The sequence below is a fragment of the Azolla caroliniana genome, unplaced genomic scaffold (assembly GCF_043228905.1).
Source record: "Azolla caroliniana isolate FFs.n. ecotype wild unplaced genomic scaffold, voAzoCaro1.0.p SCAF_1, whole genome shotgun sequence".
NCBI lineage: Eukaryota > Viridiplantae > Streptophyta > Polypodiopsida > Salviniales > Salviniaceae > Azolla > Azolla caroliniana.
In genome coordinates this window covers 25,333,687-25,360,343 of record NW_028230436.1, presented here as the reverse complement: position 1 = coordinate 25,360,343, position 26,657 = coordinate 25,333,687, and the positions used below count along the sequence as shown (strand labels likewise).

The following is a 26,657-nucleotide window of genomic DNA, read 5'->3' as shown; positions in this document are numbered from 1 at the left end:
AACATAATATATAATTGGCAAACATTTACTAAAGATCAGGTTCCCAAAACCATCTAGTTACTCAATGAACTCATGGCTAGCTTGCGTTTCAATGCCACCTTGTTATCTTCAATGGGAGGTTAATTGACTCATGATTACACCACATGGTTGGAAAACATTTTTTAGAGCTACATCATCGCGTTATCTACAACAATATGAACTCATGACCTGATTCTAGTGGCCCTTGCATGTTTGATTATATCCTTAGGTTAAGGAAGCCATACAAACAACCAAAACATCCACCACCACCCTACACAATTGGCATTGAACACATGTATCTTCCCATAACCCTCTACAACACATAATCACACCACCTTCACATTCATCACCCATCTTGCCCCCCATGCACGATCATGCACTTTGCCCATGAACTAATAGAAACTTAGAATCATCATCACACATCCAACAAGATCTCTTACCACATATATACTCAACCATGGCCCGCCAGCTCTCCTTTCCATCATTAGTTTTCCTTACAAAACGCCATCGAGATGCCACACTCCCTAAATATATGACCCAATACATACATACGATACATATATGGAGTCATGGACAACCCCAAGAGAGAGAGAGAGAGAGAGAGAGAGCACAATCTTCTTCTTATACGATGAGAAAGCCAGCAAATATATTGGAATTTATAAATATAGCACCAGGACCAGCCACTTCCTGAGGTAAAGGAGACTTCGTTTGGGGCCGCTACTGCCTGCCTACTCTGCTTCCTGCGATTCATCTTATGTTTTCAGCGAAGAGCTGGGATCCCTGATCCTCCCACCCTCCTTTGAGGATCCACAGGTAGTGAATAGCTATGCCATTCTTATGCAAAGAGCTTGTATCATCCTTTTGCTCACCACGATAGCAGCATCCCCATTGAATGGAATGCACGCGGTAACAACTGATGGAGAAGAAAAGGATGAACTCTCTCTCAGAAGAAACTCTGCTTGTAGATAGATACATACATACTTAATGGTGATGATGATGATGGTTATGGATATGGACGCACACTCAGTCTTTTCCCCCACGCAGCTTCTCCTGCCTGGAAGAGGAGGAGGAGGAAGCTGCTGCTGCTCGATGATCATGCCTTTCCCTGCTGCTGCTTCATCGAAACTAGCTTATGCAACGTCACCACCTCCACCTCTTCTTCTTCGTCGCTGTGATCTTGTTCATGCCAAATTGCAGGAGCAGCATAGGAGTAATCATTATGCGGATAAGATCATTTACAAACCACCAGGCAATAATCAGACATGCACGCCATCAAAGCCTTTGTGGATTGAGCTGAATAGTAATACCCCACATTATGTTGTCACTGGTAATGCTCAGACCCTTGCCTCTCGTTTACAGTGCGTGACCACTCTTGCACAAGGGAAACGAATACATGAGCACATGATGAAATCGGTTGCAGAGGAGGACTCCTACTTAGCCAACCTCCTCATCTCCATGTATTCCAGGTTTGGTGACCTTCAGAGCGCGCGAACTGTTTTCGACAAACTGAAGTATCCCAGTGTAGTCTCTTGGAATTGCATCATTACATCTTACACCAAGAACCGGCTTCCCAAAGAGGCTCTTCAGATCTTCCGGAAGATGCTGCAGAAAGGACATAAACCCAACCGGGTTACATTTCTTGTCATCCTCGGAGCATGTTCATCCCCAGTAAATCTAGCAGAGGGTAAGTGGATTCACGCGTATGTGGTTAAAGAAGGGTTTAAGCGAGATATAGGTGTATGTAATGCTCTCATCACAATGTACAGTACATGTGGGGACCTGAAGGAAGCAACATCTGTATTCCACCGTATGCAAAGGCGGAATCTCATATCATGGAATTCTGCAATTGCTGCATATTGCAAGCATGGAGAAGAAAAGAAGGCACTAGACCTCTTTTTGAAAATGGAGCAACTACATATAAAACCAGATCGATGTACATTTCTAAGCTTGGTTGGTGTGTTTACCTCTCCAGAATCCCTAACACAAGGCAAGGAAATTCACAATTGCATTTTGGACCATGGATTCAATACAGAGGTGTCTATATGTAACGCCCTTATTAATATGTACAATAAATGTGGGGCTCTTGATGAAGCTTTTCTAGTCTTTAAGCAGATGTCAGAGAGGGACGTTATATCTTGGACTAGTATGATTGATGCATATTCACATCATGGATATGGTGTGGAAGCGCTCAAGACATTTGAGGAAATGCAACAAAAAAGTATCAAACCTAACAAAGCCACATTTCTCAGTATAATACATGCTTGTTCTGATTTGGCCAACTTCGAAAAAGGAAAGGCAGTGCACTCCATTCTAAAACAAAGTGGGGTTCCTATTGATTCACAATTAGGAAATTCACTAATTTGCATGTATGGTAAATGTAATGCAGTGCAATACGCACAGGCAGTATTTGACAAAATGCAATCACATGATGCAGTCTCTTGGACTAACATACTTCATGCATATGCGTCGAATGAGTGTGCAGAGGAGGCCCTTCAACTCTTTGGAAAACTGCAAAAGAGCGACATAGAACCCAGCATATCACACTACATCAGTGCGTTCGATGCTTGTGGCACGGTATGTAATTTAGAGGAGGGTAAGATACTGCATTTGCATGTTTCCAACAGAGGATTTATGACAGACATTAGAATAGGAAATGCTTTAATTTCGATGTACAGCAAGTGTGGAGCATTAAGTGATGCATGTACAGTCTTTGACAGTATGCAGGAGCATGATGTTGTTTCATGGAACACAATTATCTATGCCCATGGAAAGGAGGGGAACAGTGAAGAAGCTTTTAATTGTTATTTGGCGATGCAAGATCATGGATTAGATCCTAATAGGCTTACATTCGTTGGGCTTCTCAGTGCGTGCACGAGTTCAGCTGCCTTGGATGAAGGTAGGATAATTCACACAAGAATGCTTGAGTATGGCTTGGATTTGGATAACTTCTTAGGAAATTCTCTCATTAATATGTATGGCAACTGTGGTGCTAAAAAGGATGCGCGTTATGTGTTTGACCAGATGGATGGCCCCGACATAGCATCATGGAATGCCATGCTTGCTGCGTACTGCCACTCTGGTGATGGGACAGGAGCAGTTGAATTCTTCAAGCACATGAAGGAACATGCCAAACCGGATAAATTTTCTTTCTTAAGCATGCTCAGAGCTTGTATTATTCTGGAGGCACCTGACATGGGAAAGGAAATCCATGCATCCATAAAACATTGTGGGCTGGAAGCTGATGTCACTATAGGTGCTGCGCTTATTAATATGTATGGTAAATGTAAAGCTCTGAAAGAAGCATGTGACTTGTTTGAGAGGATGGCTAATCGTGATATGCCAACCTTTGCTGCCATGATTGATGCGTATTCACATTCTGGATGCTACAAAGACGCATTGCAGGTCTTTGATGTTATGCAAAGAAACTATTGTCAGCCAAATAGGAGCATGCTTGTAAGAATTATAGCCTCCTTTAATACTCCTGCAGCCATAGAAGTGGGAAAGGAAATTCATTCTTACATAATTGAGAATGGGTTTGAGGGACATGTATTGGTAGGGAATGCTCTTGTAACCATGTATGGAAATTTTAGGGAACTCGAGTGTGCACAGCAGGTATTCAACAGAATGGTTGAACATGATATCATATCATGGACAGCGATGATGAATATACACCTCAAATTTAATCAAGATGATCATGTCCTTGAGCTTTATAAGCAAATACAGAAGGAACTAGTTTCGCCTGATAAAGTGGCATTTTTTACTTTACTGTATGCGTGTACAAATCTGAAAGCTTTGAAAGAAGGTAGAATTATTCACAATAGTATAATTGATGCTGGATATGGGTCTGATGTTGATCTGAGGAGGGCTCTTAGAAAGATGTATTGTACATGTGATGCCTCAGAGGAGCTTTGCACTTTATAAACGTCAAGAATTGTGATGGACATGTAGTGATGCTTCGTGATTGTATACCTCGGTCCTGCATTTTCATGAAAAATATTTACAGGCTAGAAACTACCTGGAGGCAGGTAAAATCATACATTTTGTATCAGGGATGCAATAGAAAATATATTTCAAGCAAATCAAGGGGGTTTCCTTGCAAAAAGAAACGTTTCTCAATTTCCCCTCTTCAAAAGATCAGTGCTGTGAGATATGGTACGCCTTCTCTAAGCTGTAAACCATGGCATTTTAGCATTCAATTTGCAACAATGTGTCCAGAGAATATAAAACAAATCCAAGGGAAATCATCGTCTATGTGAAGAAAGCAACTTTACATAAAAATTAGATCCGTTGGTAACCTCAGTTACTCTTACATTCAATTTGCAACAATGTGTCCAGAGAATGTAAAACAAATCCAATGGAAATCATTGTCTTTGTGAAGAAAGCAACTTTACATAAAAAATTAGATCCATTGGTAACCTCAGTTACTCTTACTGGTAATTTAATTTAAACTAGGAGTAATATGATATAGCAAGGCTGAACAGATATCAGAATTAATTTTCTAAGATGAAACCATAATAAGAACCCTGCTTCCATATGCTTTTGATTTTTTATGAAGGATATTAAAATGAAATCATCTGCCCAATGGGATGATGCTGTAAAAATACCTGCAACAAAGCTTACAGTCGACGTGAGGCTTGAGGCTTGAATATGCATGCTCTGGCAATTTCAATGCAGCAGAATAATATACCAATTTGGTCAGGTATGCAAGTCGCCTACATGTACTGGATTCGACAGCACCTCTGGAACTGAAAGTGGGTCCTTCTAACCAAGCTTTCTTTGATGAGCAGTGCTTTTCATCTATTTAATATTCCTTATTAAGAAAAGGTAATTTCCTTTGATTGTCATGATTTTTCTGTTGGAGATAGCAGATGGTAATAGAGAGATTTAGTATATTCACTTTGCTATCACTAATTTGTTCTGTATCCTTTTTAACTTTTTTGCATGGTGTGATAAGCCGTCTTTCATCTCAGGAAAACATCAGTTTAGATTAGATGTCCAGCTTTTTCCTGAATGTCAACCATCTTCCATCTTTGGAAAACATCAGTTTAGATAAGATGTGCAGCTTTTTGTGAGGGGTGATAAACAGACTTTCACCTTCAGAGAACATCAGTTTAGATTAGATGTGTAGCGTTTTCCAGAATGTAAAGGCAAACTAACAGAGCATAGATACAAGAGAAACGTCGTTTGCTGGTTATTTTATAAGCCCACAGCCTGGCTGAAGCTATATACAGTCAAGTCGACTTGTTGATCCAGGAAACAAGAACGTGCTTCTCTATGTTCCACATCTTCATCGAAATCTCCTCTCCCTGGCAAAGTTGGTGGTCAATCGAAGGTGTTAATCACGAGTGTCCTTTGTTGCTTAATTCAGAAAATAACAACATTGTTCAAAGAGCAAGATAAGGAAATCTGAACTGATTTGAACAATCCATTCACCTAGCATATGTGGCACATGCCAGTAATGCAATTCAGAGCCACAGAAGTAAACAAAGCTCGGAGAAATGGATGGTCACCCTGGTGGAGGATCTTGTATTGGGGACAAAGGCATCTCTGGAGTTGTGCATGCTCCATACAAGCCTATCATCATCAAATAGCAAGACAAGAGACCTGCATTAAGAGCAAATCGGCTGAGCAGTTTGGTGCACCTCTGTATGACTGGAGCAGCCTTAGTTAAAAGTCTTGTAGGAACCAACTATGTTCTTGTATTGATAGATTACTGCAGAAGACAAACATCTGGCTATATGTTGAAAAGTACTGGAGTACTTCAACAAATAAATATCTTCCTAAGGCTGTACGGTTTGAATTGATCATTCGTCAGAATTTACTCCAAAGAGACCAAAGAGAGTGGGTGATAGTGGGCATCCTTGTTTTACTCCAATTGTGCTAGTCACAGTCTCTGACAAACAATTGAGAGATCACACTTTTCCTGACACGGATTCGTACAGTGCATCGATTTCCTATTGGCATATCTATAGGGATACCAAGGGCTTCTAACCGATGCATAAGATGAACACACAGCACAGTTCAAAGGCTTTTCAAAAATTCACAAAGCAGCAATAAATCCTCTTATTATGGGCATTGCTCTCCTCGATAACGGCTCAGAAAGTCAATAGGTGATCCAAATTTGTGAACCCCGTCCAAAAACCTCCCTGTCCAGCTGAACGCCAGTCTTTTCGCTCTGCGCATATACTCAATTCAGACTCTTGAGATCAATGTCTACTTGAAAGAGTACGGTGTCAAGCATAGATTTGTGGAATTGTGGAAAGGAAACCTCTCTCTCAAGAATGCACATTGAATTTGGTTAAACTGCATGTCATCTCAGACCAGCTAGGTAAGAAGCATTTCACATGGCAATGCACATTCAAAATCTTTACTTTAAGGTACTCTTTGAAGAAGTGTAAATGGGCATCAAACCTTCCATGGACTTGCATCAAACATTTGGCAGACCTGCCTTTTCATATGTTTCAAAAGATGTACGAACAAACAGACTTGCTTATAAATTAAGATCATTGTTCTTGTTGGGTATAATTATCTTTGTATGCCTGCTTTAGGCCCCTGAACCTGTCACCCAGAAATTTTTCAAAGTCGCTCTTGGAGAAGCATGGATGGGTATCAAACCTTCTTGAACTATCTTTGAACGATTTGCAATTCTGCCTTTGTATGTGTTTCAAAAGAGTTATAAGCAGGAACTTGGAGATAAATAAAAACCATTTGCCTTAGGAGTGTATGATTTATTACCCATGCTGCAGACATCGGAATAGGTAACTGAGGTAAGTTTCAGACAGTATTATTTTATGAGAAGAAGTTGTTACTTATGAATGCAATCTAATCGAGATGCCCCTGTCCTTTCGATGGATGAAATGATCTTCCAAGATGGGTTCATGGTGTGCTCTCTCCAGAATCTGCTTCCAATGTGCTACCTCGATACCGTTTTTGACACATATACGAAGAAGCCCATCTTAGATTGGCTACATTGAGAAGAGCATTGCAAATAGGCTTGCATCAGACTACACACAAGAAACTTATAGTTAGAATGGTCCTAATAAGAGTGGTTGATGAAAGATGGACCAGACCTATCTAGGGAATGTTTGATAACCTCATACCAAGCAATGGCACGTTGCCGTGATTGAAGAATGTAACAATGTTTCTAGTTAATCAATGGAACCAGCTTCCTTGCACGTTGAGAGGAAAATAATGAGGCATGAATGTGTTTTGTGTGAAATGAAATTTCGCATTCCCTTATATAGAAACTCCATGCAAAAGTACTGTCCAAAAGGTATTGCCCAAACGCCAGGCATTGATTTTGATAACGCACTCTTGTCAAGAGCTAGATCAACTATCTATTTTTCTTGTATTAGCAATTGCAGGTCACCTAGACTTTCAGATCCACCAGATGGATGTCGAGGTATTATTCCTAAGTGAAGATTTAAATAAAGCAATATTTATCTTGAAGGTTCATAATCCCAGGAGGCAGTATCAGCAGGTTAAAGAGAGCATGGATTGGCTGAAAAAAAATCATCAAGAACTTGCTTGTGCTTGATACAAGAAGATATAGAATTTTATCAAAAACTTGAAGAGCTTTGTACGAGAAGGTGGACATCTTCCTCGGAAAGTTTGTTTTCCCCAGATACTCAATTGAACAGAATTTGTATGTGAGACTGAAGTTAAGTTTTTTCATTCTAGTTGTGCATTCATGGGTTGATCCTAGCAACAAAGGAGGTGGATGATGTTAATGAGTTGAAAGAGCGTTGCATAAAACATTTTTATGACAAATTTGGGGCTCGTCAAACACTCTGATTGTATACTATATTAGCGGTAAAAGCCTGCCCTACTTTTGTCCGTCCTTGCCTCCTCCATAAGATTGCACAATATACCCTCACAAGATTGCCAAGCTTACATATGCCACGGCGAAGATTAGACATCTGCACAAGATTGCCAAGGTTAAATATGTCAAGGCAAGATCAGATACCCCCAGGTCTATTGTATAGATTTGGCATGAAATGTTGATCTTCACATAACGGTGAAAGTGCATGAGACAATGCATGAAGAACTTTACTGCCGTATTGTCAGATGTTACTGCATATTGTGTGTTTTACCCAGCCCAATATTGTGCACTCAGTCGGTTAATATGTCATGAACTATCCTGTCTCTCACCATTAGCAGGCATGAGGGAAAACCTTGTTTTCTTGAATGCTTCTGAGTACTTGAAAATGACTTGTATCGATTACTTGAGGAATTATATGGTCAAAGCAAACGGTCATGGCACATGTCTTCTGAAATACTAATTACAAAAAAAGTTGAAGATGTATAAGGGTATTGACTCTTGATGTAACAATTTAAAGTCTCTTGAGTGTATTTAAAGTAAGAGGCTAAACATGCCTAGACAATGTGTTTGTGTCTATGAAGAGGTAGACAAGCTACATTTTTGGTGCCATGCACAATTGCAAGATCACTAGAGAATTTTTGAAGCTAGCATGTCATTAGTTTATGGGATTATACAAGAATTATGGATGCATGAATATCTAGAAGATTATCAAGAAATATAATAACAAACACAAAATATATAGGCATTGTTTAGTCTAAGCATGAACAAATGTCAATACTTAGTTGTAATATTGTGTAATCTTCTCTTTCCCTTGAATGGTGGAGTGATCTTCGGATACAACTTATGCATAGGGCCCCAACCTCTCAATACCACAATAATAGCCCTCCACAAGTAGTGGCATATTAAGCAAGAATGAAAAAAGGGGGCTTATGGATTCTTGTAAAGAAGTCTTGGACTTGCCACCAACAATGTTTAACCCCAAGTAGTGGCATATTAAGCAAGAATGAAAAAAGGGGGCTTATGGATTCTTGTAAAGAAGTCTTGGACTTGCCACCAACAATGTTTAACCCATTTGGAATAAATTCTATTACGTGTTTCTAGCTTCTCTACTGTCTTGATGTTCACATGAAAGCAACATTTGTTTTGGGATAGTAACCACCTAGGTCCTGATTTGACTTTTCTTTTCTTGAAGTTCTCAATCGATGAGTCAGGCCTTGAGGTTTACCATTGTGTAGAAATAAAAAGCTTTTCTTTTGGAAAATTAAGGTTGTGGGTTCAAGTATCAAGTAGTGTGCATTTATTATAAAAAGTATTGATAATTTTTGCTCCAAATCATGGAATCTAACCAATTGCTGCTAAAAAAACTGGCCTTACAATGTTGACAGTGACATCTTAGTAGAGTGCAGAGGACGATAGCATTGCACTTTTCAAGGAAATGCTAAAAAACAAAATGCATTGGTTACCATGTCAAAGAAAAGAGAAATGCTAAAAAACAACATGCATTGGTTCCGATGTCAAAGAAAAGATAAAGTCCCAAATCTGAAGTTCATTTGAGCTATCTTCAACATGAAACACCTATTGTTAGTGGGGATAACAAGAGGGTATTATCGTGTATATGAGAGACACACCTCAGCAAGTTTTATGAAAAACTATGTGGGTGACAAGCAGGTTTTTTCCATTTTAAATGCAAGCAGGTATTATCGTCGACAACTGTTGTAAGCATCATTCTGATCCAGCTAGCTTGTGAAAAAACACCATACTTGAGCCTATGCTTTTAAATTGCATAAACAAGAATCAGATGTTTTTTCCGTTATCTTCGACAACTGTAGCAAACATCCTTTGGATCCAGCTAGCTTGTGAAAAAACACCATACTTAAGGCTATTCTTTAAATTGCACAAACAAGAATCAGACGTGAGAGTTCACCATGGTTAGCATAGAAACCTGAGGAGCTAAGCATGTGTTTGCACTTATTGTAGTGAAAGTTGCTTCTACAAATGGAGTGGGTCAGGTCAAGCAGCAAGTAGAAAAAACAAATGTATATCCTCAATTAAGCATATATGATACAACATTCATTGTGTAACCTTCAACAAGGAAAACAGAACAAAAGGCAATGAAATTATTGGGCCTGCTCTCAAACAGACAAATATGGAGCTAAATGCATGGAATAAGAACAGGGTTCTGTGAGTGCTCCTGTCTAAATAAATGTCTTAAATATGAGAGATCATCCACGGGAACAATGTCTAAATCATCAACTTCTCTCCCTGAATCCCGATGGGAACTATCCATGGATGGGGGGCTGTAGAAGAAAAGATCAAATATATAGTACTTGTGTACCAAAGACAGTTGATGTGCCCGCCCTCCACTCCATCATAAAACATGGGATTAAATAGAATGAATAGTGTACACACATGCATAAAGCACAGTGCAAGAGCTTAATTTATCCTGGAATTTGGAAGCACCGCTGAACCTGTAAAATGTTAATAACCCTCTCCCTCCCCACGTCAAGAAATTAAAAGTCTGTGCACAGTGCAAGAGCTTAATTTATCCTGGAATTTGGAAGCACCGCTGAACCTGTAAAATGTTAATAACCCTCTCCCTCCCCACGTCAAGAAATTAAAAGTCTGTGGTATCCATATAATGACCACAATGAACAGTGGTATACAACAAAATGACAGTTCACTCAATTGTCTGAAAGAACAAGAAATTTCATCAATTAGCCTGGATATGGTACAAAGGATGGTTGTTCAAATAAATGTTTCAGTTTATTTGGCTCCTCCACTTCAGAAGTCCAAGTCAGCAGAGATGTTCAATGTCTTATAAGAAAAGGGCATACATACAAGCCAATCTTTGATACTGTCTATTTATCTATATCTATATAGTGTACATGGCCGTTTCTTTGGACAAGACATGTGAGGAAGACGATGTTTAGGTGCTCCCCTTGAATAGAGAATGACAGATATAAGCTTAGCTTAGTTTACGTGCTCCCCTTGAATTGCAATTACCACGCTTTGACCCTTCCAGCGAGTTGGTCGATCCCGTCGCTCTTAACGGTGAGGTCCTTCACTAAGTTGGAGAGCTCTGATTTGCTGGGAAGGGAATTCCAGCAGGCGGGTATGGGCGAACCTTGTGATTCTCCAGGAAGGATGAGACTTGGACTGGAGCCATTGCTGTTACCATCCAAAGAACTTGAGACAGTGGAAGATGATCCCTGCCTCTCACTCGAAAAGTCATGTTCATATTTAGACTGCAACCTCGTCATGAACATTTCTTCTGTATCATGAGCAGATTCATAGCCACCTATACTGTCCCTCATGTGGAATGATCTCAGAAACACTTCTGTTTCCGCCATCATTTGGCTATTACCTGCTCCCCTGTTGGAAATGATGGAGGGGGCTGCTGCCTCTTTGCTGGCATTGTCCCGCCCATTCCCACTCGGTGGTTCACTACATGTAGAAGTTGGCCTCGGATCCAAGAGAACCTCTTCCCTGTCCCGTAACGTCCTAAGAATAAGCATCTTGAGTAAATTCATGACTTGAACTGCATGCATTAATGCAGTCAACGGATCTGACATCTGCAAATAGGGATGATTTTATCAGACAAAGGAATTTTAGGAAACGGTATGAATGTCAGCCCAAAAATCTCATGACTCTCACCTGCGTCATGTTGGGAGCAAACACCATTGCTATGTTGTGTGCGTTCATCTTATTGAAGTGTTCTTCTTGCACAACATCTGCCATCAGGTTGATTCCCCAATCCAAGAGTGCTGCTTGCATGGGAGGCAGTGTCTTCACCAACGCTACTGCTTGTTCCTCTGTATTGCATTGCATTACTTGCTCTGGTGAGAGATTGTCTAATACACCCCTTGGCAGCTCCCGGAACCATGCCTGTAAGTCAAGGTACCACATTGATAAGAAAAAACGGCGGAGACAAATCAGTTACCGCAGACTGGATTGGTTAAAATTAAACACTGGTCTTTCTTCAAAAAGTAGGAAAATGCACAAAGGAAAGCACCTTGATCAACCCTGCCAAACAGTGAACGTCAATGTCATATGGCACAATGCCATGGTTTAAATCACTCCGCACGCGCTCTTCCTGACTATTCTCAGCATTTATCCTGAATATTCCTTCTGCCTGTCAGGATTAGATTCATAAACATCACATACAAAGCCTGCTGATAGATGGCAAAACATAGAATTGGAAAATCTGTGTGCCGGATGTAGAAAAGCAATGACATTGATAGAGATATAAAATTGTAAGACCTTAAGACCGCCTTGATCATACAGTCTCTCCTGAAGAAGTAACAGTATAGTAGGCACACTGTTCCCGTTCCGATCATAGGAGCACTGCATTGATTCTGCAGAAACTCCAAATGCACTGACGCTGTAGCATAACAGTTTTCTTCAGATAAAGGAAAGGAAAAAGAAAAGAAAATGCAAGATACTTAACCACCTACCGCCCAAAAATGTTATCTTGAAGGATTGGGGGGCAATACCTGGCACTGGGAACTCTTCTTGGAATCTCCATCTGAAACTCTATTGGTAGCCCAAGAAACCCATTGAACCTATCGAAAGTGACATGAGCCACGTGCCTGACATTGGTTGGGTGGCTGATTTCCATTTTGATCTGATCTTCAGATCCCTGACAGGAGAGCCCTGATCTTCGTAAAGCTTCGAATATGAAGGTCAAAAGAGAAAGCTCCACATCATCCCGGCAGCCTTGTGGAAGAATGTGTCCAGGTCTTGGTATTTGCTCTTGGCGTAGTAACACGGAAGGCTCACAGGTGGTACTACTACTGCAACTGAAATTGGGAAGAGGAGAGATGGGCGTATGTGGAGGAAAAGACGAGGAAGGGCTGGAATCCAGCATCAGCCCAGCATTTGCCTCAGAAGTGGGAGCAGGAGCCATGGTGGTCCCACATGCTGCTGTTGCTGAAGCAGAGGAGGTTTGGTGATGGTGATGGTGATGGTGCGGAGAAACAGACAACACCTCTGCCATTATGAGGTTGTGGTCTTGGAGGAGGAAGAAATCTGAAGGATTTGTGAGAGCTGGGCAGCTAGGATCTAGCAAGCTCTCTTGAGAACCTGCAAAAAAATTAATCCACCCCCAAAATTCATCATCATCATCATCATTGTGTATGTATTACTAGAAATGGAATTTCAATACAAGCACAGACAGATAAGGAAGGAAGGAAAAGGAAATGAATGGCTTCTCCGGCAGTATGAGCACAAGAAGGGGAAACGGGGTTATGGGAAGTTCAAAACTCACCATGGTGTACAGGAAATCGCTTCGATTTACGCAGATTCATGGGACCAAAGATAATGCCGTGGTGTGGGGTTGGCTTGGCGTGGCTTGGGTGGAACAGAAGAAAAGAGGAGGGGGGGGGGTGATAAAAACAAAAGGATTTTGGAGAGATGACGTTTGGTATGATGGATTTCCTTCTTCTTTTTTGTAAATCAGGCGTTCCTGCTGCTGTTGATGATGATGATGATGATGATGATGATGATGATGCAGATGCAAAATCAGAGAGAGATACATACAGAAAGGAGGGGGGGGGGGGGAGTGAAACGCCAAGAAAGAAAGAAAGAAAGAAAGAAGAAAAAAGGGAAAGGAAGATAACAGAGATGGAATAAAAAGAAAAGAAAAAGTAGTTACATTCTTGTGGCTGCTGCATCAGCAGCTATGGCTTCTACGGCAAATGAAGCAATGGCACACACACACATTCCCATCAACCCAAAAAAAGCAGAGCGTTTGGGGGGGAAGATGAAAGACCCACCTTCAGTTTTTGCTCTCTCTCTCTCTCTCTCTCTCTCTCTCTCTCTCTGTGTTTCTCTCTGTTTCTTCAAATCCCAGCACAACAACTCCCCCCCCCCTACCCTTGGTCTGTGCCTACTTTTCTGGGTCTCTTCTTTCTTTGACAGAAGGGGAAGAAGAAGAAGAAATACACACAAAAAAAGAGAGTAGAGTATATAGAGAGAGAATTGCGACACGAGCGAGAGGAGTCGTTGAGATCGTAAGAAAGAAAGAAAGAAAGAAACAGGGGAGGGCACAGTATAAATTATATGTATACATATATATAAATATGGTAAATAAAAGTCATACGCGCGTGTGAATGGCTGCCTCTGTCTCTGTGTGTGTGTGTGTGTGAGTGTGCCCTGCCTGCTCTCTGTCTCTCTTCTCTGTTTTCTCTCTTCTCTGTTTCTCACATTCAATCAACACTAACAAGGAAGGAGGAGTAGGAGTGTATCTATTTAGGATGTGTGTATGTATGAGTTTCTTGATTTCAAGAGGCCGGCCGGCGCTTAGAACCCCTTCGGACAAGCAAAACCACAATCTCATTCACCATGCATAGGCTCACTCAATCAACCCTCCCCTCATGCTTTCATTCCCGTCGTCGCATGAGTTAGTCATAACAACTTGGTTTACATTACGTTATCGATAGCATCTTAATGCAAAAGATTCGAGACATATATATACATATATGCATGCACATGCATATGGTCCCTGTATGAGCCATGCACGAGGATTTGGGAGAAATGAACGAGATGAATTAAGAGAATACCAAATTTGCTTAGGACACGAGATATGCATGACCAGAGCAAGAGGGTGTGGGTAATGAACGAGACAAGTGGAGGAGGAAGGACCAAATGGCTTGTGTAATATACACTTTTTACTTTGGGAATTGCAATTGATGTCAATGAAACAAGCAACAACAAACTCTAAGAAACTCCATATCTATCAATCTATATGTATCATGGAATTTGGAGCCATCATTGGTACTACTACTACTACATATGGTAGTGTTGCTCCTAGTGGATTGGGTGGGTGTCCTTTTGTCTCTCTCGTGCACACAAATAAAGAGACATCACCAATTTCAATTCTCGATGTTCACTTCTTCTCTATGTATCGTTGTTAAGAATAGCATTTGAGAGTTTCTAAATTATTCACCCGACATATATGGAACCATCGAAAATGCACACTCTCATGCTTCTTCCACCGAAAAAATATATTCTCCTCCTCAAACATCTTCATCATGCAACAATATCAATGTTGCGATTGACTAGGAGCTTACATGTATTGATAACAGTCATCAATTACCTTCCGCCCTAGAAATTGGAAAGTAAAATCCATTTCCATGCACTAATAACTATTGGACAAGTATGTGTTGATTTGATTGCATGTGAGAACGTAAACTTTGTATCTTTACTCTCCATTTATCACTCGTATCGCATTGACGTCTAAAAGCTTATCGATGGTTATCTCTTCATTTAGTATCTATCCCTTGGTTTGTGCCTCCTTCGTGATATATTCTTTTTATAAATCAAACAACTTGGTGCATAAAACACGGTCACCTTGGCTTGATTGAGGGTCAAGATCGCCCACAACATGTTGGGCATTTGTGCAATGACAAGACTAAGTGCATCTAATTGATGTGGGATGGTGTTCATATGCGTTGAGAGCAACTAGGCAAAGTATAAACACTTACATGAGGCAATATGATTTTGACCTGAAGCCAATTCATGGAAGCAAGGGAATGTCTAGCATAACCAAGATTTTGCTTAGAACCTTCTTGAAAAGCAATCTCCATACGAAGAAGTGTTTATTTGGAGAGATGAAGCAAAGCAAGATCAGAACAATTTACTTCTAAGCAAAGACATGTGGGGTTCACGAATCTTCGATAAGTGTGAATTGTGTTGGCATGGCCCTCAGAAACACGAATAACCATCGAGTATGAAGGTTGTATGCAGGGTGGCAGAATATCCATTAAGCCTTGAAATGAGAACATAGGGAACATGAATACTCCTTTGTACATTACTACATTCTTAAGGCCAATTATCATTCAATTCAAGGGAATAAGGCTAGAGAATCCATCTCCCTACTCATTGATTCTATGGTCTTTGGGAATTCAATTAGTTCCGGGGTCAATGTACATATAAGAGAGACAGATTAGATGGATGATATTAAGTAAGAGGGGGTGGTACATGGTATATAATCATGATGACTTGATAGGTTGCAATTAATGAGCATTCTATGTCTTACAATATAATGAGTCTCTAATAAATTATTCCACATTTTCAAACACGCTGCTAATTGATGTGAAGGAGAATATATCAAGATCGAGATTGTAATTGTGATGGAAACATATAAGGTGGGGTCAAGCTGTTCAAAAAAAAGATTGAATAACATATTTTCACATCGCCATAATACAATGACATGGACACAATACCAAACCCCTTGAACCCCGCAACCTTCAAGTTGCAAAATGCAAGCTTTTACCACAACACCATCATGTTGATATATTTTACTTCATAAACCTATTACTTCTTTTTTGTTTGTTTAAAATGACGTTTGAAACCTCCTATTTGATGTAAAAGAGTAAATTCGCTTTCATGCCCTGCTTTCCTATTCTATTACCCCTCACATATATTGATACAATATAATTCCAATATCTTGATTTGTGAATGATTAATATACATTGTTGTTAATTGGATCATTTTCTATGAATATGCTTCAAATTTGAACATATTTTGATTGACATATTGTGTGCCAGGGCCATATGTCTTTGATCTAGAGACACTTGGATATACCATCAGCACCAAAGATGGTATGGTGTCATTTGGCTGAATCAAGAGACTACCGAGACCAAACCCTAACAAGAGGATATACACAAATAAGAGTTTTTCAACCCTTCCTCTTCAAGTAAGTTAGTAACAATGTCTTAACAAAACATAACCTCTATGCACAAGCATTGACAGATTCCTTTTGCCTCAACATTTAGACCTTTCTAGCTACATAACCCAGATTCTTATTCTTGATCAAATGACTAGTTGCATCATTTCTAAACATAAGAATTGTATGTTACTGGTTTCTAACATGCAACACCAACATTATTAGAAAAGAAAGAAATGTCAGTGTACTTCGATGCAAACTCTTTTGCATGCCCATACCACATGAAACCATCTCTTACTTGCATTATAGGGTTGCATACAAAAACTGATGAATTATAATTGTCCTTTCAATATTTTCAAACTGTAGAAATTGGCTGCGGTAGAGCACGAAACACATCTCCCCCAATTTGCAATTTGTTGATGTTCAGAAAAGCCCTTGAAGTGGTACTAAGGAGTAAAACGTTCTATATACACCCCAAATGACAACAGCACATGCACATTCATCTACAAATCTCCAGAGATGGAAATGCAAGCTTCAGCCCATCATTCATTTCTCCAACGGTTGTTATTGGTACTCATTGTTAACATATGACATAGCATAGTTTCACAACACATCTGATTTTTGCATTTACTAATGAACTAAAATTTCCAGATGATACAATTGTCTGATGATTCAGGTAAGCAATGGATTACCAACATAGAGACTTTTATCGAAATTCTGATTATGAGCAGGTCAATCTATACTTTCAATTTGTTAGGTCTCAGAGAGAAACTAGCCATTCATTCATCGGGCTTCACAAAAGAGAATCCAGATGATCCCAGAGGACAATGTTTGTATCATTCTCACGAAAACACCACCATGATGAACACAACAAGCTTTTTGTCATGTTGCTGAAATAAAATGCCAGCTCATGTTGTTAAATGCAGGAAGCTGGAAAGAAGATGTGGCTTCAAGAGGGATTTCCTTAGCAAGTTCATGGAATTCCAACACATAGGTTGGGGGAGCTTTTAGTCTGGATACCTGAAAAGACGACCATGCTTCATGATAACTGCGGAAGCTATTTCCTAGAACCACCAGTTGATTCAACTTCTGAGGCATCCAATTGGCTTCTAAAACATTATTATACAACCAATCTTCACAGTGAGGCATGTAGAAAATTGTAGGCCTGCAGATTGTTCGCCGCCCCTCCTCGTTAGTGGCAAGCGTCAGGCAACCCATGCTCTCCATGACTCTGCACTCAGATGGTGACAGCACAGGATCGTACACTTCAACGCGTCCAACCCAAGAGAACATCTGTTTAAGTAGCACAACAAGAGCAAATTGGCACCTGGATATCTCTGACTCAGCAATGCTACCAACACCATACACCACGATTTGCGCCTTGGATTCCTTATCCATGTGACTCCCTTGGACCACAACCCCACCATCTTGTGGCCACAGGTTCCCATCTCCAATCACCCCGTTGGATGATGACATTTCTCCTTCCCCCTCTGATGATAGAAGTGAGGAGGAGCCCTTCTCATTGAGCGCCTTCGATGATAAGAATGTTGTTGGCGTCTTTTCTCTTTCCCCTTGGCAGGGCAAAGAAGGGGAGCTCTTGTCTAGTCCTTCTGAATCATCCCCCTTTGATGATGTGGATGAGTTATTGTCTTCTACTACTACTTCTGCCCCTGTTGATGATGTGGATGAGTTATTGTCTTCTACTACTACTTCTGCCCCTGTTGATGATGTGCGTGTATTGTTGTCTTCTACTACTACTTCTGCTGCTGCTGCCTTTGATGGTGAATTCGCCAGCCCTTCTTGCCCCGTGCAATACGGATCCTTCGTCACAACCACTCCAATTGCTGTTTTTTCCATACTGACAGCAAGATCTATGTTGCCTTCTGTTACATTCCGCAGGGGTTATATATATTCCCAGTCCTTCAGGTGATCAATGAATATCGATGAAAAGATGTCGCCATACCTTCGTTCGAGTGGGAAAGCACGTGAGCGATACCCACAGAAGAAGGGTTTTGCAGCTGCTCCAGGAATCTCTCAAAGAACTCTGATTTCTGAACGCGCTCCATGGATCTCCTCAATTTTCTCAGGATCAATTTCTCCGCCTCCACGGTCTCCTCCGGGGAGCAGGAATCTGTCTCCTTCAATGGCGTGTGCGACGAACAAGGAAGCAGAGGCGCGGTGCCACGGACGGATGGTCCAGAAGGAGGAGGAGGAAGCGATGGTGGGGCGGGGTGTCTCGCTCTGCGCTTATGCACCACTACAGTCCAGGTCGTGTCTTCGGCCATGGCTGCAGCTACAGCTACAGCTGCGAGACAGAGACAGACATGCCCACCACAGCCAAATATGTATGTATGTATGTGTGTGACATGTGTGTATGTATGTATGTATGTATATGTGTGTGTGCATGTATGTATGTATGTTGGTGTCTATGTATGTAATAATGTATGTGTGTATGTTTATGATGGGCACATGTCCATTGTCCATAACATACATATAGTTGAACTTGAGATGCTATATGTCCATACATCATTCACTCTTGGTTTGCGTGGTTTGGTTTGGTGGGTGTTGCCAACAACATTCACCAGTCCAAGGAGGGAGGGCAGGCAAGCAGCCCATCCATCCAGCTCCCTCTCCATGTTGATGCCCCCTCCCACGTTTCGCCTCCGATCGAGACAACCTGGCCCATTATGTATATGGGGGATCGCCAATCATTGGCCCCGCATTAGGTTTAGACGATTACAATCGTAATGGTCGCCCTCTCTAGGAAGCCTTGCTAATGTTTGATGTGACACTCAACCCCCAAGGCCCTCCTTGCATCATGATGCATCATGTTCCTGCTCCTAACTCTCCCCTCACAAACTCTCTAAAACAACAAGTTGAGGCGGTCATTTTGAGTACTTGCATGCTTAATTTGAACATCTAATATAAAATATATGACCAAGACAAGTTAAAGTAAAATTGCTTATAGAAAATTGATCTAGCACCCAACATGGCTCAAAGATCATCAAAGGTTGTTGATGAGTTGCCATAACATTTCGGTGGAGTACCTTTGGTTGGCACTTGGTCGATCCTCAAACCATATTTCTTATGTCTCCTCACAAGTGCATGTGTATACCTCCTCCTAAATGCCTTTTCATATTCGACACAACTGTGTTCGCACTTCATTCAACATGCATCCCTTATTTACTTTGTAGAAATTATTCAGAGGGTGTTGTAGCCGCAAATACTTGTTCCCAAATCCACTTGCATGTGATTAGAAGTTGAATGCACTGATTCCGCTCACTTCCTAACAATCCAAAATAGTTACGTTGTCTTTTGTGCCCTGAAGGATTGCTATGGCCCTAAGGGGGGAAGACGTGGGTAGTGCAAAGTGTGTATCGGCTCACTAGAGAGAGCTAAGTGACTCGGGACAATGGGCAATGCAGTGATCAATTCATGCATGCATGGCGGCAAACACAACATCCGCAAAAAGGCTTCGAAATGGCCACTTCGCCCATGAAAACACGCCTTTGCAATCCCGTCATGTCACCAACATTGGACGTGTGGGGAAACTGTCCAAGGCTTTGTCCCTTCTAATCTAGATTCGACGAGAACATGGAGCGTTGGATGAGAAGGCAGATCAACGCCCACAGACCGCTCGTCACTATTTGATACAGAAACATTAAATGGTGAGAGCCCGTGAATCTAGGGCTTAGACGGTCCTCAAGTGATTTGGGGAATGTCAGATAATCAGGGCCGTCCAGATAATTATATTTACATATACTAAAAAACTGAAAAGTAAAATTGAAAAATAAAAAAGAAAAACTAAAATAAAAAAACAAGGAAAAGAAAAAGAAAAAGAGAGAGAAAACCCCTTTTTGGGGGAAATTTGAATCGGTTTCTTTCTCCCCCCTCTTGTTTCTCTTTCTCTCCCCCTCACTTCTGTGTGCTTGCTCTCTTGTTTCTCTCTCTCTCTCTCTCTCTCACCCTCACTTGTTTCTGTTTCTTTCTCCCTCACCTCTGTGAGCTTCCTCCCTTGTTTTTGTTTCTCTCCCCCTTTCATCTACTTCCTCTTGTTTCTCTTTCTCTGCCCCCCTCTCCTATATTTCCTCTTGTTTCTTTTTCTCTCCCCCTCTCATCCATGTTCTTCCTCTCTTGTTTGTGTTTCAACATTATGTTTTATTGTAGTTAAGTGATGACTACAACAAAAAGTTATCACTCAACTACAATAAAACGTTATGTTGAGTTATAACGTTTTGTTGTAGTTCTAATCTTGAAGTTTGAAATAGAAGTTAGTGGTTTCAACATATGATCTATTCCAATTGCTAACCTTGTTTTATTATTTTGTTTTTGTATATGGAGACACTGACTTTGTTTTATTATTTTGATTTTTTATATTTTGATTTTGTATTTTGATTTTCCAACAGTCTTTGCTCTAAATGAGAGCAAACAGTATTTGAGAGTTTTGTCATACACGTTTTTTCCATTTTGGACACAGAAGCAAGTGAATGGTTTAAAAAACTATGGAATTTTAGCATATTCTCTCCATTTTGGATTTTACTCACACATAATCTGTTATCATATCTTCAAATATGCACACTATAAAGGAGAACAGTAAGGGAGCTAAAGTTTACACTATAGCAAACTTTGATACCTATTTACACTATACAGTGGAATATAGTCATTTAGAATGCAGCTCATTTAGGAAATGTACATAATCTTCCATATCTTTTGCATTCTTATTCATGTTAAGATTGTGGAAGGTGGCTTTAGAGGGAAAAATTAGTTGGAGATGCATTGATCTTGGTTTAGGCCATGGGATCAATCGTCAAATGGCAAAGGATATAAGACACACACACACACACACACACACACAGAGTAGCAAGATATTCTACATTAGAAGATGCGATAGAAAAATTCACACTTCAACAAATTTATCAATGCTCAATCGTACATACCAATACAAGCATCTGAGATCTCCCCAAAATCATAGGTTTATATTACAAAACAATGGCACATTGACTCATAAGAATTATACATATGATCAATATTAGCTCTACAAAAAGTGTTCAACAAATCTATATAGCTCACATACTTTTGATGCCTTTATCAAGCTTAAAATAGATTGTGCATAGAAAAATTCCCACTTCATTCATTTATCAATGCTCAATCATACATACTGTAAAAGCATCTGAGATTTCCCCAAAATCATAGGTCTATATTACAAAACAATGTACACCATCTCACACTCCGGATGCATTTCACTCTTGTTAATTCAAATTTCCCACAGTTCAAATTTCACTCTTGTTAATTCAACACTTTTTATTAGACTTTTTTGAAAAATACCACAATCAATTAAGGCACATACATAATCAAATGGAACACACGTTTCCACAAGAATCATATATTCAAAAAAGATATATTGTTTGAGTATAACTTTTACAGATGTGGTAAAGTGAAGATACAATGTTCTAACACTATTTATTATCGTGAACAAAAGTTCATAGCTTAGTCAAATATCAGATGAGAAGAATCTCGACCACATTAGATGCAAAAAGGCATCAACCTCTTCTCATGTCCATGGACCCTACAAAAAGCACCAAACAAAGTCACCAATCAACAATTCACAAATTTGAATATAGGAATGAGTTTAAACATGGATTTAGGAATGAGAATCAAACCTGGCAAAACTGAATTACACCAAAGTTTGAACAAATCTGTTCAAACAACAAATCTATGTTGCAAGAATTCTAACTTTTGAAGCATAAATATTAGTGACAGATACTCCATCGCTATTGATTATTGTGAACCATCGTTCTCCCACAACATCTGGGTAATGAACATTCACAATTGTAGCAATTGTTATGGAGTCTACCTCATCATAAATCAATACACGTTGGCCCTTCAAAGTTTTCATAGCAATCAAGATATCACTATGATTATGATTTAAGGGCAACATGCTATCACAATGATTGCAATGTGATGTTTGGTTTTTACCCAATATTAGCACCAAAGAATTACAATGCATACATCGAATCTTGGTACGTCTTGGTAGACGAACCCTCTTTCGACATCCTTGTATGCCCCAACCATTCCTTCTTGTACCCTTATCCTTATTGATAGGAGCTACTCCGATATCTTCAAACGATACTATAGAGCTAACAATGGGCAAATTATCAAAGGGGTTCTCCTTTCCATTTTGTTGCAAATTGCCTATACTCCCATTTTGAGGCAGATCTAGCATCGAAGGGGAAATAACAGACATCAATTGATGACAGAATGTAAGCATTCTTTCCTTAGTGACATTAGCATTAGATTTAGTGATAGAATGTTGAGCCTCTTCAAATTTGCTCAAAGTCTCCTTAACAAGAGAAATAGTTGCAAACATAGACTCATCATGGCCCCAAACACCTTGGTTGATTTAACCCTACAATTACAAACAAGGGGGGAAAAACATCAAACCAATATTACATTATAAATAACACATTCGATATAACCGTATCTTATCACCATATCAATGGAGGAAAGATGAAGAATATGGTTATAACTCTTTCCTTGTAACCAATCAACCTCAAAAGAATGTGAAGACAAAGACGAGAAAGGAGAACACAAAATCAAAGCTTAATGCTAAATGTTTCAAGAAATCATTAGATCATGAACATGCGATCAATTTCTATATTTCAATCTCTAGTGTCCATTGCTACCTCTTCATTCAAAACACCCCAAACATGACCAAAATAGAAAGAATAACAGAAAAAATACCTAAAAAGACGAGAAAGGAGAACGCAAAATCAAAGCTTAATGCTAAATGTTACAAGAAATCATTAGATCATGAACATGTGATCAATTTCTATATTTCAATCTCTAGTGTTCGTTGCTACCTCTTCATTCAAAACACCCCAAACATGCCCAAAATGGAAACAATAACAGAAAAATACCTAATTTCTTACCGATGGAAGTATGCACGCCCACGATGGAAGTATGCACAGCGAGAGAGAGAGAGAGAGGAACAAAGAGGGAGCACACAGAAACAGAGATGGAGCACGCAACACGCAGAGAAACACAGAGACAGAGAAACACAGAGAGAGAGAGAGAGAGAGAGAGAGAGAGAACACGCGAGACACAGACAGAGAGCAACATGTTCAAAAATTCCCCCCCAAACGTTTTCTCTCTCCTATAGCATTTTTTATTTTTTTATTTTTTATTTTTTATTTTCCTTTTTATTTAGAGAAACAATATTGGATGGCCCTGATCGTCTAGGATTCCCTAGACGACTTTAGGGCCGTCCAAGCCCTAGATTCACGGGCTCTCACTATTTAATGTTTCTGTATCAAATAGTGACCAGGCCCACAGACCCTCCTCCACTTCACACATAGATTACCCTGTGGTCGTAAGTTCTTTCACTACTACCACTCCACTGCCTATGTCTTGGGTTCGAAACCAAATTTCTCACCTTTCTATTGTTATTCCATATACCTCTCTCTCTCTCTCTCTCTCTCTCTCTCTCTCTCTCTCTCACTCTTGTCTGTAGGCCTCTCCTCTCCTGTCTGCCAAAGCGACTCCAGACCTCTCTTTCTGAATTTCCTCTCTCCCCTGCTGCGTGGTGATTCGTTATGGTGCTCAAGTAAGTTGAAGGGAGGCAGAAAGAGAGATAGAGATAGATAGATAGATAGATAGAAAGAAAGAAAGAAAGATATATTAACGTCTTCTAAGGCCAAAATCGAGAGAGTTTAGCAATGCATCGAATCCATCATTTCATGCTTTTGCTTAATTGTTAGCAAACCTTGCAGGGCAGTTTGTTCGATATCTGCAGCATCACCATACTCCATTATCATCATCAGTATTCTAGTAGTTCATTAATAATTCGGAGCATACGATAAACTCTAGCCGTTCTGTGTGTTCGTATTTGCATGTAGTTGCTGCACATGTCATCTTCGTGACAAGAACGTGATAACAAAGATTTTTTAAGGCCAGATTATCACTCCCCAATTCCTGCATCCATTTGTTTATGTGCTCATACTCAACTGTTTCTCTCTCTCTCTCGCTCGCTCTATTTGTGTTCGCAGGACTGAGATTTGCCGTTTCAGTGGTTCGAAGATTTACCCCGGAAGAGGCATACGCTTTGTGAGGAGTGACTCACAGGTTTGTCTTCTGTGACTACATGCTTCTCATGTGACGTTGAAAGGTATGCAATTAGGATCTCCTGCCTTGACATCCCTTCCCTATAGGAATCCCTCTTGTGGAACCTCTATTTTGAATAATCGATATGCACCTCATATCGATCACCTGGAGTGTATTATATACGGAAAATCGAAATTTTGTTTGGTCTGTCATGATGTAGAGTTCTCAAATGCTCATTAAATGGATGATGGAAACGAGTAGGGGAGAGATGTCATGTACTTGCAATGTTAGTTATGCTGATATGTTTCTGTTCTCTCTCAGATAATTGCAACAATGAACTTTCTTACCTCTATATAATAGTTTAAAGCTATTGCCAACTTATCCATTCTCGGTTCAAGCTATTTGTGTCATGCAGGATGGCATATGTCTATGGATGTGGTGTGTTAATGATTGTTGAAAGGTAGGAGAATTTTGCGATCCACTTTGTGTCAAGTGATTCATGCTTTTCAATGGGAATCTCTACATGATAATCTATAATTCTTCCCTTCTTCTGCTTCCTTTCTGAATGAGCCATATAGGTACCAAGACATGTTGATGCTCGTTATTTCATCAAAGAGTTCTTTTTGTGATACCAAATAGTGCATGTTTAGGGTTAGTAATGCATATGAAGAGAAAAGAATAGATGCACCATGATCTTCTTTGTGATACAGGATACAACATTATGATGATCACCTATGCACGTTGAATTGTGACCCCAGATGTGGAATGTAGTGATTTTAATGTGGCTACCTTTAATCATTTATGCAAATGATTTGGTTTGAATATTTTACTTCTCTTTCCCGAATCCCCAAATATGGGGAAATCCACTAAATACTTTATTGTCAGGCTTCAAGCTTGCTGAATTAGCCATAATGGGTTAATATAGTGTATAAGTTCTTGTACCAGGAATTCACGGAAGCTTTTTGGTATTGTATGTATTTGAATATTTCAAGACTGAGCAGACTTTTAATAATTAGAATTTCTGATGTCGTAATACATTATGGAGATATATCTCTGGTGCACGGGGATGTTTGGGTTTACATCTTTAAATATGCAGTTTATATAAGTGCTATATAACAGTATAAGTACAGATTTGGTATACTACTTGTAACTTACTTTAGATTTTTGCATGTACTTTCACATTGTCGCCCATCACGGTTAACAATAACCTTCTGTTTTTCAGGTGTTTTTGTTTCTTAATTCGAAATGTAAAAGGTATTTCCACAATAGATTGAGACCTGCAAAGCTTACTTGGACTGCACTCTACCGCAAGCAACACAAAAAGGTAATTGCTTTTTCCTGTGCTAATACAAGATTACAAAATCAATCTTCATTCTCTTGATGTCTTTGCAGGATATCCATGCAGAAGCAGTTAAGAAGAAGAGAAGGGTTACAAGCAAGCCGTACTCACGATCCATTGTGGGTGCTTCTCTTGAGGTAATCCAGAAGAAACGGGCAGAGAAGACGGAGGTACGTGCTGCAGCTCGTGAGGCAGCATTGAGGTAATGCTGGCTTAACCAACCTATAAGTTCAGTTCCTGAATTTCTTCGGAGTCTATGATTTACCTTGATGTGAGATATCTTTTCCATGTTCGCAGAGAAATCAAGGAACGTATCAAGAAGACAAAGGATGAGAAGAAAGCAAAGAAAGCAGAGGTTATGGCTAAATCGTCCAAGGGTGGTGCTCCCAAAGGTGCAGCTGGTAAGGCTGCAATGCCCAAAGGCCCAAAACTTGGTGGTGGTGGTGGAAAGCGCTAAATTTGAGTTTATTTGGAGGAGCTCGTAGGATGATATAGGATTCTACATCCCCTGAATCAGGAGTTAGATGTATATATGTTAAAAGTGATGGGTTCTGTTACCATTGTACATGGCACAAGAAATAACCTGACAATATAGACAGATGAAGTTTTTCCTCTGGAGCGGTTTTTTACATTTACAGGTTACAAGTATGTAGTGTTTTTGTCCTTAAGGAATGTTCATATTATCCATTTTAGAAATTCTGTTTTAAGCT

The 26,657-nt window shown here is 39.9% G+C and overlaps 4 protein-coding genes and 1 long non-coding RNA gene across 8 annotated transcripts; 2 read left to right on the top strand and 3 right to left on the bottom strand.

Annotated features, from left to right (window-relative positions):
• Positions 1-744: 744 nt before the first annotated feature.
• Positions 745-4,914, top strand: LOC147869263 (pentatricopeptide repeat-containing protein At3g09040, mitochondrial-like). Of its 3 annotated transcripts, none has more exons than XM_087327842.1 (2): positions 745-2,052; positions 2,131-4,914. In XM_087327842.1, exons 1-2 carry the CDS (start codon positions 1,003-1,005, stop codon positions 3,937-3,939), a joined length of 2,859 nt encoding a protein of 952 aa, XP_087183968.1. In that variant the 5' UTR covers positions 745-1,002; the 3' UTR covers positions 3,940-4,914. The 3 variants fall into 3 exon arrangements, with proteins under 3 accessions (XP_087183968.1, XP_087183975.1, XP_087183982.1); XM_087327849.1 differs by having other exon boundaries at positions 745-2,236; positions 2,501-4,914; XM_087327856.1 differs by having other exon boundaries at positions 1,538-1,702; positions 1,785-4,914.
• Positions 4,915-10,525: 5,611 nt separating this feature from the next.
• LOC147869262 (rho GTPase-activating protein 4-like) lies at positions 10,526-13,666 on the bottom strand. 2 transcript variants are annotated; one of them, XM_087327829.1, is made up of 6 exons: positions 13,615-13,666; positions 12,334-12,922; positions 12,101-12,221; positions 11,853-11,972; positions 11,495-11,725; positions 10,526-11,412 (listed from the first exon to the last, which is right to left on the bottom strand). In XM_087327829.1, the coding sequence occupies exons 2-6, from the start codon at positions 12,834-12,836 to the stop codon at positions 10,840-10,842; spliced, it is 1,548 nt and encodes a 515-aa protein (XP_087183955.1). In that variant the 5' UTR covers positions 12,837-12,922; positions 13,615-13,666; the 3' UTR covers positions 10,526-10,839. The 2 variants fall into 2 exon arrangements, with proteins under 2 accessions (XP_087183955.1, XP_087183947.1); XM_087327821.1 differs by lacking the exon at positions 13,615-13,666 and adding an exon at positions 13,107-13,228.
• A 3,554-nt stretch (positions 13,667-17,220) lies between these two features.
• Positions 17,221-18,841, bottom strand: SRR1 (sensitivity to red light reduced protein (SRR1)). Its single transcript, XM_087327808.1, is given in 2 exon segments — positions 17,221-18,419; positions 18,422-18,841. Coding segments are annotated over 2 exon segments (1,401 nt in total). The 5' UTR covers positions 18,794-18,841; the 3' UTR covers positions 17,221-17,390.
• Positions 18,842-21,901: 3,060 nt separating this feature from the next.
• On the bottom strand, positions 21,902-23,622 carry LOC147869260 (uncharacterized). The gene is made up of 3 exons (XR_015531784.1): positions 23,438-23,622; positions 22,169-22,914; positions 21,902-22,074 (listed from the first exon to the last, which is right to left on the bottom strand). It is a non-coding gene; the product is annotated as an uncharacterized LOC147869260 (long non-coding RNA).
• Positions 23,623-23,970: 348 nt separating this feature from the next.
• Positions 23,971-26,595, top strand: LOC147869259 (large ribosomal subunit protein eL24-like). Its single transcript, XM_087327798.1, has 5 exons — positions 23,971-24,111; positions 24,554-24,629; positions 25,831-25,932; positions 26,001-26,149; positions 26,245-26,595. The coding sequence occupies exons 1-5, from the start codon at positions 24,101-24,103 to the stop codon at positions 26,402-26,404; spliced, it is 498 nt and encodes a 165-aa protein (XP_087183924.1). The 5' UTR covers positions 23,971-24,100; the 3' UTR covers positions 26,405-26,595.
• The last annotated feature ends 62 nt before the right edge of the window (positions 26,596-26,657 follow it).